The 14,766-nt window shown below is 41.9% G+C and overlaps 1 protein-coding gene and 1 non-coding gene across 4 annotated transcripts in view; one reads left to right on the forward strand and one right to left on the reverse strand.

Moving 5' to 3' along the window:
- The window catches only part of NIN (ninein), an 89,075-nt gene that overhangs the window by 20,701 nt on the left and 53,608 nt on the right, over positions 1-14,766 (forward strand). For 2 of the 3 annotated variants that reach the window (XM_015595947.2, XM_015595948.2), the window contains exon 4: positions 9,699-9,868. In XM_015595947.2, the coding sequence (XP_015451433.1) occupies positions 9,699-9,868 (170 nt within the window). Of the gene's footprint in view, positions 1-8,099; positions 8,190-9,698; positions 9,869-14,766 lie in introns of all 3 variants that reach the window. The other variant, XM_025038738.1, reaches the window with a different exon arrangement.
- On the reverse strand, positions 2,745-2,818 carry TRNAI-UAU. Its single transcript has one exon. It is a non-coding gene; the product is annotated as a tRNA-Ile (tRNA).

Raw genomic sequence — 14,766 nt, forward strand, 5'->3', positions numbered from 1 at the left:
AAGTTCCATGGTCTTCTGTAGGCTGATAATGTGCTTTTATGTGGGTTTGGAAGGTGCGGTCCTTCCTCTAGTCTACATAATCCTTTTGCTGCCTTTTCTTCAAAACCCATACTGTCACCTGCCAGAAAATTGTCATAACATACAGATTTATGGTGACCACAAATATGAAGGGTGTACCCTAGAGTTGTACAACATTGAGACTTAAATAATGGCATGAGGACATAGACAATGGCTGACTGAGCTTGGTAACAGCTAGGAATTAACGTTTATGAATCTGGCTCCAGATGGTGGTTTCAGAGTTACGTGTGTCCCTCGCTGCTGTGCAGACCCAAACCATAATTTGGACAAGTCTTCTGGGACAACACACAGAAGGGATTTTTATAGTTTTGCCGTGTGCTTCATCCTTTGGATAGGCTGGAGCAAACCTTTGTTATAGAGCTGCCCTAAATCTGTGTAGTGAAGCAGCAACATACTTATCGTAGCATTTCATCCTGCATTTATGTCACGTCTCTGATGTTTGGTCTGGCAGGATAAAATCTAGGATTGAGCCTGTGCCTTAAGTGTTTTATCTAATAGGAGGCAGTGAGTCAGCCTTTCCTCCCACATTCCCTTCTTTGTTCCTGACCTTCTCTGCTTTTTCTGTCTTTTTCCCATCTCTGTCTGGCCCTTTCAGTTATATCTGGGGATCATGCAGTTCTTTGTACTCGGATATTCCCCACCCACTCTAAAATGTGACTCCACTTGCACAGGCTGACTGGCTTGGCTGGCAAGAGACAGAGAAAGAAGGGTCAGGATTCAAATGTAGTATATCAAGAGGCCACCTGAGTTTATTTTCTCCTTCCCCTTTATGAAAATGACTATCCCTTAAGTCATAGACCATATCATTGTCAGGCTGGAGAGAACTCTGCCATTTTATCCATGAGCAAACTGAGGCCTGAAGAGGGACATAACTTACTTGAAGTCTCACGGATAGTGGCAGAGGAGGATGCGGATGCTGTATCACCAAGGGATGCGACGCAAGGAGCCTGTAGTATAAGATTGTTAGCCTTCAGATGGATGAGCTAGGGGCAACCCAGTCCTCAGTCAGTGCAGCCTGGCCAGAAAGATGCCGACAAGTGGCTAGAGGCAGCAGGAAGGAGTGAATAAGAATAAGTTTCATGTGATCATTAGTGACAGGCCTGTGTCCTCAGCATTATTTGGCTGTTTAACACTTAATTCATCTTCTACCGTAAGGGGCCAGGGCTGTAGTATTTCTGTCTTGCCTTTTGAAATCAGTGGACCTACTAGACTTTGAGAGAGAAGATTACCTATAAATTATGGAAGGTGACTGAAAACATAGGCGGGCCATAGGGCATAGCCTTAGAAACTGAATGGGTCATGAACTGATGTTTTATAACATCTGAGATTTTTATACATTTAAAATACCAGGTGCTGTACCAGACCATAATATAGAAAAGCCAACTTGTTGTGGTAGAAAGAGCCTTGAGCCAGGAGTTAGGAAATCTGTCTCTGCCCTTCTAATTGGGTGGCTGTATATGTCATAACCTCTGTGGTCTTTGATCACCTCGTATGTAAAAGTGGTTGTACTGGAAAATACTTAAAATCCGTTCAGCTCCAAGATTTCATTGTGATGTCTCCTAATATCTAAATGACATTATCTAATTTTATGAAAAAACTTGGCTTTTCTGTAAAATCTTACCTAACATAAATTGACACCAAAGTTTTGCTTCCTAGAGACACATGCACAGTATATATGACATGCTCTCATAGTCCCCTAATAAAAGGCAGTTATATATAAAAAATACAAAGACAAAGCTATAATAGGATTTGAGAGGAGATCAAATTAACTCATTTCCATAGTCTTAGGTTCTACCATTTATAATTTCTCTGAGGTAAAGTTTCTTTATTTTTAAAATTAGAGAGTATGGACTAGATTGTTTTCAGCATCTTTTTATCTCTGATATTTATGATTCTAAATCTTAGGTGAGTGTTTTCTTTAAAAAGCAAAAATAACAACAATAATAACAATACAATGAGAAACCCTGAAATTCATGTAAGGTCCGAAAAATGGATTTGGGTTGTAGAGAAATCCTTTGTAAATTCCAACCTGATTAATATTGCCAGTGGCATAACTCCTTCATATCTACATGTACAATTTAATTTTTAAATTGTTTTCCTGGAATAAATGAGGGACAACTTAATTATTAGTCATTTATTCAATTTGCTACAGCTTTGGATGATAGGATTTTTGTAATGGAAATGCTGGCACATGCTCTAAGCTACGTGGCATCCACATGCCGTTTGGATCTGCTCTCCAGAGATTTTGTCCTCGTTTGATGCATCTGGCATTAGATTTCTGTTCTATAGTCAATGCTAGCATAATGCAGGTAGCCCTTTCTTTTCCTGATATAGTTAATGTGGACTATCTTTCCTTTGTTAATCTGGTGAGGGAAGACTCAGGTTTGCAAAAGCCAAATCATTAGAAAAATAAGACTAGGCATGGTTTTTGGTGCAGATAATTAGAGGTTTTTCTTTTTGTAATAAGCATTCCTAACTCCAGGAACCACCCTAATTTTTTCTCTTCTCTTTAATTCCCCCTCCCGGCTTCCACCCCTGACCTATGGATATTGCTGTTTCTCCTTAAGAACTGGATCTCTGAAGGCAGGGCATCTCCTCCCACACACTGGCAGTGTGCTCCCAGGGCCTGGCGCACCCGGGGCCTGGCACACCCAGGGTATGGTCCGTGGCTCCACCTGGGGCGTGAACCCAGGACCTTCTGCATATAAAGCAGACATGCTAACCACTACACTATGGAGCCACCCCGGAAGCACCCTAATTTTAATTATTTTTTTTATATTTTGAGGCAGCTATAAATATAATAAACAGGTAACTACCTTTTCATTCATTCAAGAGATGTGCATTGAAGCGGTTTCTATGGTCAGGCATTGGGCTAAATCCTGAATTGCAGTAATTGAAGACGGGTGTTTGCATCTTCAGAGGTCTTAGGCCAGGCACTCCTGTTTTTAGGAGTTATTATACACAGATGGCCCAACGGGCGTGTTCCATTGTTCTGTCTTTGGTTTAGTAAGATAAGAACTTAGTCTCCTAATCCCTTGGTATCTATGAGATGTTGACAGTGAGGAGCAGAATTTTTCTCTCTAAAAGCAAAGTAAAACTACTACTACTATCACCACTACCAACAAAAGAGGATGTGAGGAGTCAGTGCAGGAATTCAAAGGGAATTGAAAACACTCATACCCACTGGTGGTTAAGTAACATGGTAGGACCTTTCTGGAATGACATAAAAACAGTAGTCACCAAAAACTATAAAAATGCCTTTGGGTAATCAATGCCACTCAGATTTTATGCTATAGAAATAATTATGGATGTGCACGAAGATGTGTGTATAAGAATAGTCATTTAAAATATGAAAATAGATCTCGGAAGCTAAGCAGGGTCGGGCCTGGTTAGTACTTGGATGGGAGAGACCACCTAGGCAGACCATGTGCTGCAGGTGTGAAAAATAAAAAAATAAGGGATTGTAAGCTGACAAAGTCCTTGCAATCTGTGAGGTCAACCAAGGGTTGCCTCGCCATTGAATGAATGAATGAATGAATGAATGAATAAATAAACAAACAAATAAATAAAATATATCAAGCATAAGTATTTGGCAATGTATTGGTTAGGCAAATTATGATATATCTGAAATCAAAGGTTAAGCAGCTATTAAACTGTGCTATAGAAGAATACTTATGAGGATTTTACTAAGGATGAAAAGGCAGTCTTTAAAAATGTATTATGTGCAGAAAAAATACTCATGTTATTGAAAATTAAATAAGACTAGTGAGAATTTTGATAATGAAACAGTTCACTCGTGGGTTCGGATGTCGTACGTTTATTTCAACTGCAATGTATGAGAAGATTTCCAAACAGGCTGTGAAGTTGATCATTTTCCACAGGGAGTGTTAGAGAATTGATATGTCCCTCTTACTTCAGCCTGTTGCTGAAGGGAAAGGAGATAACAAGGAAAAGGGAATGAGGGCAAGAATGAGATGGAGGCGGCTCTGGTTTCTGAGATGAGAGACTGGATAACGTCATTGTGTGTGTGTGTTTGCCACTCACCTTACCCACCGCAAAGAATGAGGTTGAAGAAATTTGCTGTGGGTTTGAGTGCTGTGAGACTCTCTGGCTTCGTTCCGCTGGGGCCCCATGTGGGTGCCTCTCCCTGGTGCGCTGGCTCCTCCCAGGAGCAGGCTAGAGAAGCAATCGTGTTATTATCAACTCAAAGAGTTTTTCCTTTTGACTGATCTTCAGCTGCCTTAGGGCTTAGACAGACTGGAGTCAGACCAATCAGCTCTGAGTGTTGCCTTCCTTAGGGTGCTAACCTGACTTTGTTCTGCTGGGGCACCATGTGGGTGCCTCTCCCTGGTGCGCTGGCTCCTCCCAGGAGCAGGCTAGAGAAGCAATCGTGTTATTATCAACTCAAAGAGTTTTTCCTTTTGACTGATCTTCAGCTGCCTTAGGGCTTAGACAGACTGGAGTCAGACCAATCAGCTCTGAGTGTTGCCTTCCTTAGGGTGCTAACCTTCCCCTGAAAACTCCCTCCCAGGTTAGGCTATTCTGAGCCACCCCCAGTACCTTTGTGTTCAGAAGCCACTGTGTTTCATCAAGATGCATCATTCAGACTGGTAGGAGCTGAAGTAGAGACAACTAAAATTCTGTCATTGCATCCAGAGAGGACCTTAAAGCTCCAATTGAACACATGTATCAGGAGAGAGGAGTAGTTGGGAGCAATGTGACTTCACCCCAGAAGCAGCTGCCTTGGAAGGGCTGTGTGCATGCGAGTGTGGGGTGATGACCATACCTGCTGACACCTCCCGCAGAGGCAGGGAGCATACTGGGGGGCAGAGGAATGGCCGATCACGTTGGAAGGCTTTCCTGAGGTCTTTTTTATGTTGTTCATTCTCTCTTGGCCTCTCTTCTCTCCTCCCCTCCTTGGGACATCCCTCTCCTCACCCCTTTCTTCTTTCCACCACTCCAACTCACCTTTATACTCCTCTCTCCTCCTTGCTCCCACCTCACACTCTTCCTTACCTCTTGGTCCCCTCACCAAATCTGTTCCTCCTGGTCCCCCTCCACAGACCTCTGGGTCTGTGCCCATCTTCTGTTCCCCACCCTCCTTCTCTCTCTTGTTGTCTCTCCCCTCCCCCCAGCCTCTCCCTCCCTCTCAGTCTTGATCTCCCCTTTGATTCTTTCTCTCTCTTTTCTCTTCTGGAGAATCAGGCGAGTTTGTGCTCTTGCCGTGTAATCCTGTGTAAGGGCACCGTCAGAGTAGGCAGGGACGTGGGGATAAGCGGTGGGCTGGTGGTGCTTGCTTGCTGCCTGGCTGCCTTTCCCTAGGGAAGTTAATGAGGTTCTTGTCATGAGATTTGCACGTGTTTCATTTTCGACTCTGTCTTATTTTCAGATGGATTTTGGGAATCTTGTGAGCTCAGCAGAACTGTAGTTTGGAGAGCCTCAGATTGGCGGTACCCCTGTGCTGAGGTCCTTTGGAAGGGGATGCTGTCCAGGGAATTTTCCAGGCTGACTAAATGGAGTAGGAAGGGAAGCAGGAAACAAGGCTTTGCATGAGCAATTCCAGAATAAGGATATCAGAACCATAAAGGCAGGGCTTTCTTCTTCATCATGGAAATATCCTCAGGTCATCTTTAGGAACTGGGAAATTTGATTCAAAAAATGATAAAATATTCGTTATTCCTTAGCAGGTATAGCATAATGACAGGTGTTCATTATATGTGAGTTAAGTGAATCGGCCTAATACTGGAGTGCACATTTGAAACTCTCCTTTAACTTCCCACGTAGATGCTGTGGATACTACTTCCCTCCCGGTCTAAGCTTATATTTTTGCAAAGACAGCATTGATTGAATAAATAGTATTTAGGTGTTCAGGTAACTATTTCAGCTTCCTCTTGGGTCCTCATTGCTTTGTCTGTGGCCATCAGGAGAGCTCAATGTTCCAAGTGGCAATCTGCATCACACTGGTGGCTGCCAACAGTCCTAGGAGAGACTTACTTATTATGCCCAGTTAGAGCCCGGGAATGAAGGGAGTTGGGAGAGGGATGGAGAAGGTGCAGGTCCATTGTTTTCCTTGTCTGCAGCCGGCTTATCCCCTTAGTGGTCATTCTCACTGACACTGCATTTCAGTTTTCCTTTCATTGTAACTGTAAGGCCTTCCGGTCATGATTCTTACCTATGCATGTTGGTTTGTCCTGATTCTGGAAGGTGAGCATTGTTACAGGTCTGGAGTTCCTCTTCTTGGGACAGATAAGATATGGAATAAAGAATATGGTATCTGAGCATCCAGATTTTGTTTAATTTCTAAGGCTGAAAGGAAATTTGTTTTGTTTTGTTTTGTTTTTGTCCTTTGAACTTTGATTAGATTTTTCTCTTTTTTTTTTTGACTATTGGCTCTATAGAGACTGTTATTTGCTTCTGTATTACTCTAGCAGTCTTTAGAAAATTGAATCAAACCAAGCTTTTGGTTTATGGACTAAAGCATAGATCATCCAAACTAGATCAGGTAGAGCTGCTTCTAAACCACCTTGGTATGATTGGTATACCCCATAATTAGCTCTCCAGAAATGGGGTCCAAGATTTCTCTAAGCGGGAGTCTTGTCTGATTTCCTTCAAAGCCCATTTTTATTTTTATGTAGTGATGACAGATAGGAGAAACAGAAAATGGGAAAGAAGATAAAATAACCCAGAAGCTTGACAACCCAGGCAGAATCATAAATATATGTTCAAGGAAATAAAACACTAAAAGCACAGCAGTCCTTCATATTTTGTTTGTTTCTCTGGCATTTCACATCTCTCCTTGGAACTCATGATTAGAGCAGTGACTTACGTTATAGAAAGCTATATGATGTAAGTTATTTTATTTCTTAATCAAATGACTCCGTATTATCTAGCACAGATCAGATTGTTCCAGTATGAAACCCCGAAATATGTAACTTACATCTGGATGCTCTCGTAAAGTAAACTGCCTCGGCTGCGGTTTTGCAAGTGTTCGTTCAGCATGGTAAGGGAAGGGGTCTGGCATTCTTTAATTTGGATGTGTAAGAGTCTTAAAATTCCCACCGAGGCCTCCAGCTTAGTGGACTGCTGCTGTGGACTTCTAAAGGCCTGGTTGAGAATGACAAGGAGAATCGCAGTTTTCAGATACTAAACATAGCAATGGCTGTTGACTATGTTTGTTCTCTCTGGACCTCTTTACTTTTGCTGTCTTTTTTTTTTTCCTTGTTATGTAATTACAATGATGCTGATGTTCCAAATAGGAGAGGGACATGTGAGTGTGTAAGTCAAAGAAGTTAACTGTTTTTAATTGGTGTGATTAGTCTAATTCTTTACTGGTCACATGGACGATTTGGGAAATTGAATATGAGGAAACCTGAATACCCATTTGCCCTTTGTGTGTGCTAATATCTTTATTCCAAAAAGATGATACGGTTTAATAAATTTCTCTAGAAATTTAATTTGCGATATATGTACATTCTGGGAAAGGTGTTCACTTAAAAGTTTGTTCAAAATTAGTTATAATAAAATGTAATTCAAAAATTTCTAAGTTCTTGGCAATGCAAAAATAAGCAAGTAAATAAATCAACAGGAACCCCGCAGGGTCCCTGATGGTTCACAGTCTATTACCTCCCATTGCTTAGAAAAAGAGCTGTTTCAAATCCACCACTATTCCCTACATGGCATGGGGTATTTAGTGATAAATAGCTAGGGAACATTTCATCCACAGGTGGGTTTTGGATTAAATCACAGTGAAATTTTTAAGGTGGTCACTCTGTTCCACTACTTCTTTTCCTCTGAAAAAGCGCAGCGTGCATCAAGACCTCCTCTGCCACTTCCCTCTCCAGACCACGACTGTGTTCTCATACTGGGAAAATCCCATGTTCTGTTTTCTGATGTTGTAAATTTTCCTTTTAGTCTTTTCCAAGCCCCCATCATCATTAATGGTGTATCTTGTTGTCTGCTGGTAAAATGTAAGAATATGTCATAAATTAAGGATGGTTCTGCATTGCCTCTTATCTGACTAGCATCTGTGGGTGTCAGCTGCCAACAAGTAGCTCGGGTGTCTGGGCCACTCCTGAATACTCACAAGCTGACACACTCTCTTCTGATAAAAGGTACCTTCAAATATGCATGTAATTTTCACTATAAATTTTGTATGCTTAAATATTTCCTATAAGAGAATCGCTCGACCTAATACAATGATTTGGCTGGGACTTTTAAAAAGCTGGTTATAAATATCGCTAGAAATTATAGAGCAAGCATAAATACTTCACTCCGAGCTTTGCTGAGCATTTTCAGGATGCTTCTGACCACATCTGTGAAATCTGAGCTTATACCAGAGGAAGGGCAATGGGACGAGGAGAGGCAAAGTATGTCACTGTCGTCCCAGGAAAACTACAAAGTAACATGGTTTCAGTGATGATAAAGCAAGGATTTTGTCCTTTTAGTTCTTATCTAATCAACCACCCTCATTTTGTTGGTATGTGTGCCTACCTCACCTAAAAATCTATGTGTCTAAGTTCAGACGTATCTTGTTAGGATTGTGTTCAAACAGCACACATATTATGTTCTCCAGAGAGACATTGTGTCTGTGTGGATGATAAGACTCAAAGTGTTGCTGGCCTTTTGCCTGTTAATAGAATATTTTATTCTCCTAATTCTGTGCAAGGTGCTAACAAAAAAATCTGTATCCATGATGACATTTGCATAGAGTGAAGTATTTATTTTATTGCTTTAAAGCTATCCGTTGTAGACGGGTTAGTGGTAGTGGTGATTGTGGTGGGAGTGGTGGTGGAAACAATGGTGGTGGTGGAGGTGGTCAGCATCGACCCTGCGACATGTTATGTCAGAATGCTGAAGTCCTTTAAGGTCAAGGGATGACTCTCCGTATGCACAATTCTTTTTATTTTGTACAGCACTGAAGCTCATGAAGTAGAAAAAAACATAACATACCATTTTTCTTAATGCAGTTTTGCATTGGCTATTTTATTCCACAGCTTTTAATTTTATAATGAGCTCCTGATGCCACGTCGCATATAAGCGATGAGCTGTCGTTAATCGATTAGGATCCGCGGTGTCAGTTTCTTTGTTCTGTCATCCTGTTTATCTGATAGATCAGAAAGTGGGATGGTTAACAAAGGAGTCACTGAGGTACGAGGGGTGTGTTTCCAACTAATTGCTGTGAACACTAACTTTACAGTGCTGATACGGTGTTTGTTTTATCATGATTTTCTAAGACTTCCTCCAGTGTGTCTCTTTGTTATATGATGGCATCCTTTCCCTTTCTCTGCAACACACTAGCTTGAAAAACAGAAGAATAAATAAGACCCCTTGCTTTGTCCTGTTCTTAATTCTGTGCTTTTAAGTCAAATCCCTCCCTGATGGCATTGACTCTCTCCCCTCATGTATAGAGATACACTCGGAGTGTTGTAAATCATTCAGGATTAGAAGCTGTGCTCTGCATCTGACCTGGTGGCTCACATACGCCCACGTCCACCACAACTGGCAAATGGTGACGGTTTATTTTGGGGCTGGTATAAGAGGCTGTGTCTGACGGCTGTGAGTGTCAGCCAGGGGCTGAGATCGTCATGTAATGTGGCCTCAACTCTTGTCTCTTTGCGCAGACTGCTCACTCGAAGCTCAGCCCAAATATGTTAGAGGTGGGAAGCGTTATGGACGAAGGTCCTTACCTGAGTTTCAAGAATCCGTGGAGGAGTTTGCAGAGGTGACAGTGATCGAGCCACTAGATGAAGAAGCACGGCCTTCACACATCCCAACTGGTGACCACAATGAGGTAAGGACTCAGACAGGCACATCCATCTGGACCGCATCATAGATACCCACATCACTGTGGTGTAGAGACGGGAGAACTGAGGGAGTTTATGGCTTTTCTAAGTTGCCAACTACTTGCTAATCTTATTTCTCGGGGTTTTTTGTTTGTTTGTTTGTTTTTTGGATACATATGGCTAGTTTTTCTATTGTTTGAATGTTTTCATCTCTTTCATCTTTGAGAGAGCTCACATTTCTGGGCATGCTTTATGTTTTTACATTTTTGGATTCATTTTTTTCAGATAATCTGGGGTCTGCCACTTATAGCTCTTCTTAGAAGTAGATCTCTCCTCCATGGCCCTGTCATTTTTAATTGTGTGAAAAGCCACCCGCCCCACTCCCCCAACTATAAAACAGCATCCGTGACAGGTAGGAAGTGAAAGCAGTGTGTTTAGGCATTTTAAGAACCGGCATCTTATCTTCTGTGGTGGAGTAAAGCAGCTTTAAAACTTGATTCTCGTCGCAGCAACTCAGCAGTTGCCACAGTTCTTCTTTCTGGTTCCATGACACCCAGGCACATCTGGCTCTCCAGCAATCAGAGATTTGCCTGCCTCCCTCATCTCCCTGCTTTTCATTTTACACATTGCCATTATGTACCAATAAAGGAGAAGCAGTAACATTTTCTTTTTTCTTTCTTTACGGCTCATTTACCAACATGCCATTTATAGAACATGATGGAAAATGCCATGCTGAGCAAGCTCTAAATATGTCTTGCACATCCCAGCTCAGACTAGGGATGCAAATATTTCAGATACTAATATAAACTGGAAAAGAGAGAATGCCTCAACTTTCTTAATGTTGTCTGTAGATTGTAGGTTGATTGGAGGTGTGCATGTATACGTGTGTGTGTGTGCACGCGTGTGCGTGTGCATTGCCATCTAACGTCCATGTTCAGCATACTAAAATCTACAGAAAGTTTGCTTCAGTAATTCCCCCAGAAATCAGACATCTAGCATTCTCAACTTTCCAGGATACCTACAAACTCAAAGGTAACGAGAAAGAGCCCAAGGACGGAACAGAAGTGAAACCTGCCATAAGTACTGCAGTTTAGAAGACATGTAACTGATCTGCCAGTCAGGAGTTTGTACCATTTTTTAAATAAGAGCAGTGCCTGGCCTCACCCCAGAAGTGACAGAGCAGTATCAGAAATGTGAGCCAGAAGAGAGGAAGAAAAACAGCTGGAGAACAGAGAGAGAAACCACGAAAATGGTGCAAGAGTAGTGTGGGAGAGAAGTAACAGCTGAAAAGAGAGAAGGCCATGAGAAGCAAGAAGGGAAATGCTGCCTAGAACATCACATCACTGGGGGCCAATCGGCCTGAGGCAGAGGCTACTTCCTGTCTTAGTTCACTTGGTTTCAGACTCTTTCCTGGGTCCATTAGAGAACTAATTTGCATATTTTGGTTATTGCAGTATTCGTATTTATCTTGCTCTCAGGAAGGCTGTCATTTTACTACATAAAGTCTGTTTTGTAGCCTTGACTTGTAACTCTATGGAATGTATCCAAGATGCTTCTCTATGAATAAAATGATGAAAACATGTCTCAACACTTTCAGAGGCGAGCTTTTGTTATTTGGAGAACACTTTTAAGTCTGGTATCTCCCTTCTCCAACTATTTTTACTACCCAAGGCATTATTATTTGGTGCTAAGAAATTAAATGATTACTTATTTTTTGCTAAGGTAGTTTGTAGTTGCCATCTGGGGATACTTGGGCAGAGCTGATTTTGTTGCTGGCAGCATATTTCTTATATCCTTGTTTTATCTGACAACCAGTGAGGTTTACTGTTAAAAAGTGAGACTTTGGTTTCATGTCTAAAGATAAGAGTTGAGGCCTGAGTGGCAAAATCTTGCAGCTTGTATCTGACTAAAAGGGTACGTTGGGAGAATCGTTTCAACCCCAATGTACTTGAGCTTCCTTAACTCCTCCAGAACCTCTCAGGTAGACCTTTTGATGCTAAATATTGAAGCTTTTGCATTCAGCTGCCCACCATCAGTAGAATAGCTACTGGAGGCCTGGAGAGGGTCATTTCTCTTGTTGTCTGTTCCCCTGGAAGACTTCTCCCAACTCAACTTTGATAGTCTGTTATATCCCACCCCAGAAAGCCTATAGAAGTACTAGCTGCCATTTTTTACTCTGTCTTTTTAAATTGCTGATGGTGGACTCAAACCAAAGCTCATCCAGCTGCTTTCTTGCTGAAAAATGAAGTGTTTGTGAGCTGAATCGAGCCTGTCAGTTTTCAAATTGATTCGTCACTTTGAAAAATTAATAGCTTCACATGTGACACTTTTGATGTTCCTGTTGGCAGTAAGAAGGGCCAATCCCAGCTTTGTACAGTAACCGTGGTCGTAGGTCACATTCATGGATACATAGTCTAGTGGCATAGTTTAATCAATGTGTCAGTCTTATTGCCTCCTGCTCGGTCAGGATAGCAGTCCTGTTTCCTGGCCAGTTTCCATAGTAGCCTCAGCCATTTAGGGACACTCATTTGGCTAACAGAAGTTTATGCTCTGGGCGGCATGGCTTGTGCTAGAAATATCCCTGTCCCTTCTACAGAAGCTGTTTAGGTCTCATCAGAGTACTGGATAATCTTCCATATTCTAAAGTAGTCCCATAGGGGGACTGTGGGGAGGAAAAATATTCTCAGTGATCTGTGAGATTTATTCTTAACTTTTAAAGAGTTCAGAATCTGTCAGGAGTTCTTTATGGTACTGTTGGCTGCTGCTTCTCCCTTTTGGTGCCTGGGGCCCTTTTGTCTGCTGCCCTTGGGCATTAAGAATTTATTTCTTGGGTGTGTTTGTTACTAGTGGCTCATACTTCATCTCAATGCCACTGGGCAATATTGAAGGAGGGAGCGGGGCTGGGTCTCTCCCTGACGTGAGTATTTCATAAAGGTTAGTTGGAGAGCTGGGGACAGGCCTACTTGGTTTTGATTGTGGGTTTCCTTTGACTCCTGGATTTTGGCTCAAGGGAAGGTAGAATTCCTCGCCTGCCTGTGGGCTGCAGTTTCTCCTGCTCTCAGACATGCCTGACTTTTTCTAAAGTGACTTCAGAGTTTTTTGATGAAGACAAAAAGACCTTTACCTGTTGTAAGAAGTTAAATGGAGGAGAAATCTGGCTGTTGCTATCCAAGAGACTAATTTTAACTCTAGGGTGAATCAAACAGTATTTACCTGAGGACTTGGGGAGGGGCGGGCAATGGAATGAAAGGGTGTCACAAGCACCTGTAAAAGCTGTCCTCAGGGTAGCTCCCTTCCTTCTAGGAACTCATCCTGTGGGGTTATGGAAGCAAACAGTCATCTGAAGGGATAAAACAATAATACCTCCCTCCCCCGCCGCCCCTTTCTCTCTAGGGTTGTGCCATAATAGGGGAGTTGCTACAGCTTGACAATTCATCCCGAGGCTCCTGGGATAGGAGTTCAAAATGTTTTCCTGCATCTTTCCTTGTGAAGCCTTCTCCTGTACATATAATGAAAGTGATAGGTATTCTTAGTGGCCATACCTCTTTGCAGGCTTCCTGTTAACTCCACCATTTGCCTCCCACCCAAGAAGACATAGATAGAAATGCAGACAAGTGGGAATGATGCTATTACAGAAATTGCTTTCAGGCAACTAAATTTATTTTTAATGTGAGTTGCATGTGAAGCTTCAGGCTACATTAGTTACAGTGACTTGGGATGCCTCTCGTGACTGTTGTGAACACCATTGTGATCTGGTGCCTTAGGTGAGACCCCACATCGTCGCTATGGGGTAACGAACGCCCCACCACCATCGCCTCATCCCTTGAATAGAATATATGAGAATAAACCTTGTTATAAGGTGGTTTTGATTGTGTTCTACTTTTGTTTCAGTTCACATATGTTAGAGCCCTAACATAAATTGTAAACATTTAATTAGTTTCCATCCTACCCTTTCCTCCAGCTTTATTCAGGCAATTTTATTCTTTTTTAAAACAGAAGATACCTAACCTAGCTATTAAGCATGCCTCCCCTCCCAAGTTTAGTTTACAAGCCAATAAAGCCATTCCATAGGCAAAGGCCACTGTAATCTTGCTAAATTTTCCACATTGAAATGTGTATTACAGAACTTCACTTGGAAACCCTGAAGCAGAATGTGCTAATTCACAAGTGACAGGTGGGTTCCACCATCAGGCTGAAAAGTGCATCTACCTTCCAATTTAGTGTGTTTATCTGGCAAATGGATCCCTTGGGAGTCTGACCTCTCATTCTGTGTGGTATTGAAAGGAAAGTGATTTTTCTTTTTTCATGGGATCATTTTCGCTCAATGCAATTCAACTAGACATTCTATTCTGAATTAATCCTGACCAACAAACAAAGGGCACATTCTCGATTCCAGCATAAGGTGTGATTACTGAGACGGTTTTGGTTGTCATTGTTTTTGCTATACTTCATTAAGAGACAGAAGTGAGGTTTTAGATTCCGTGGAGTCCATTTTTCTCCTTTCGTATGCATATCTGTAGTGCCTTGAACTGACCTTGAATTTTATGCTCATGTTTCTTCCAAGGGTAGGTGGAAGCGGGCAGAAAAACAAAACACTCTCAATTCTATTTCGTAATACTCAGACTTAGTAGGAAAGATTGTTCAATTAATACAGTTGGGGCAGGGCCACTTTGCTTTCTGCCCTCGTTGAAAACAGGGGACACCTTGTTAACCGTTTTCCTCCATAGGGAATAAATGGAATCTAGTAAGATTCTTATCAAGAGCAAGAGGCTTTAAACAATTATTTCTTCAGCTGTAGACAATAATAGCGTAAGCCAAAACCAGACAGTTTAAGTGAGGACCTGAGAGAAAAGCTAAAGCCAACTGCTTCATTCGCCCAAGAATAGACAAGCAAATCAAGTCTTTG

This window comes from Pteropus alecto, unplaced genomic scaffold (assembly GCF_000325575.1).
Source record: "Pteropus alecto unplaced genomic scaffold, ASM32557v1 scaffold86, whole genome shotgun sequence".
NCBI classification, from domain to species: domain Eukaryota; kingdom Metazoa; phylum Chordata; class Mammalia; order Chiroptera; family Pteropodidae; genus Pteropus; species Pteropus alecto.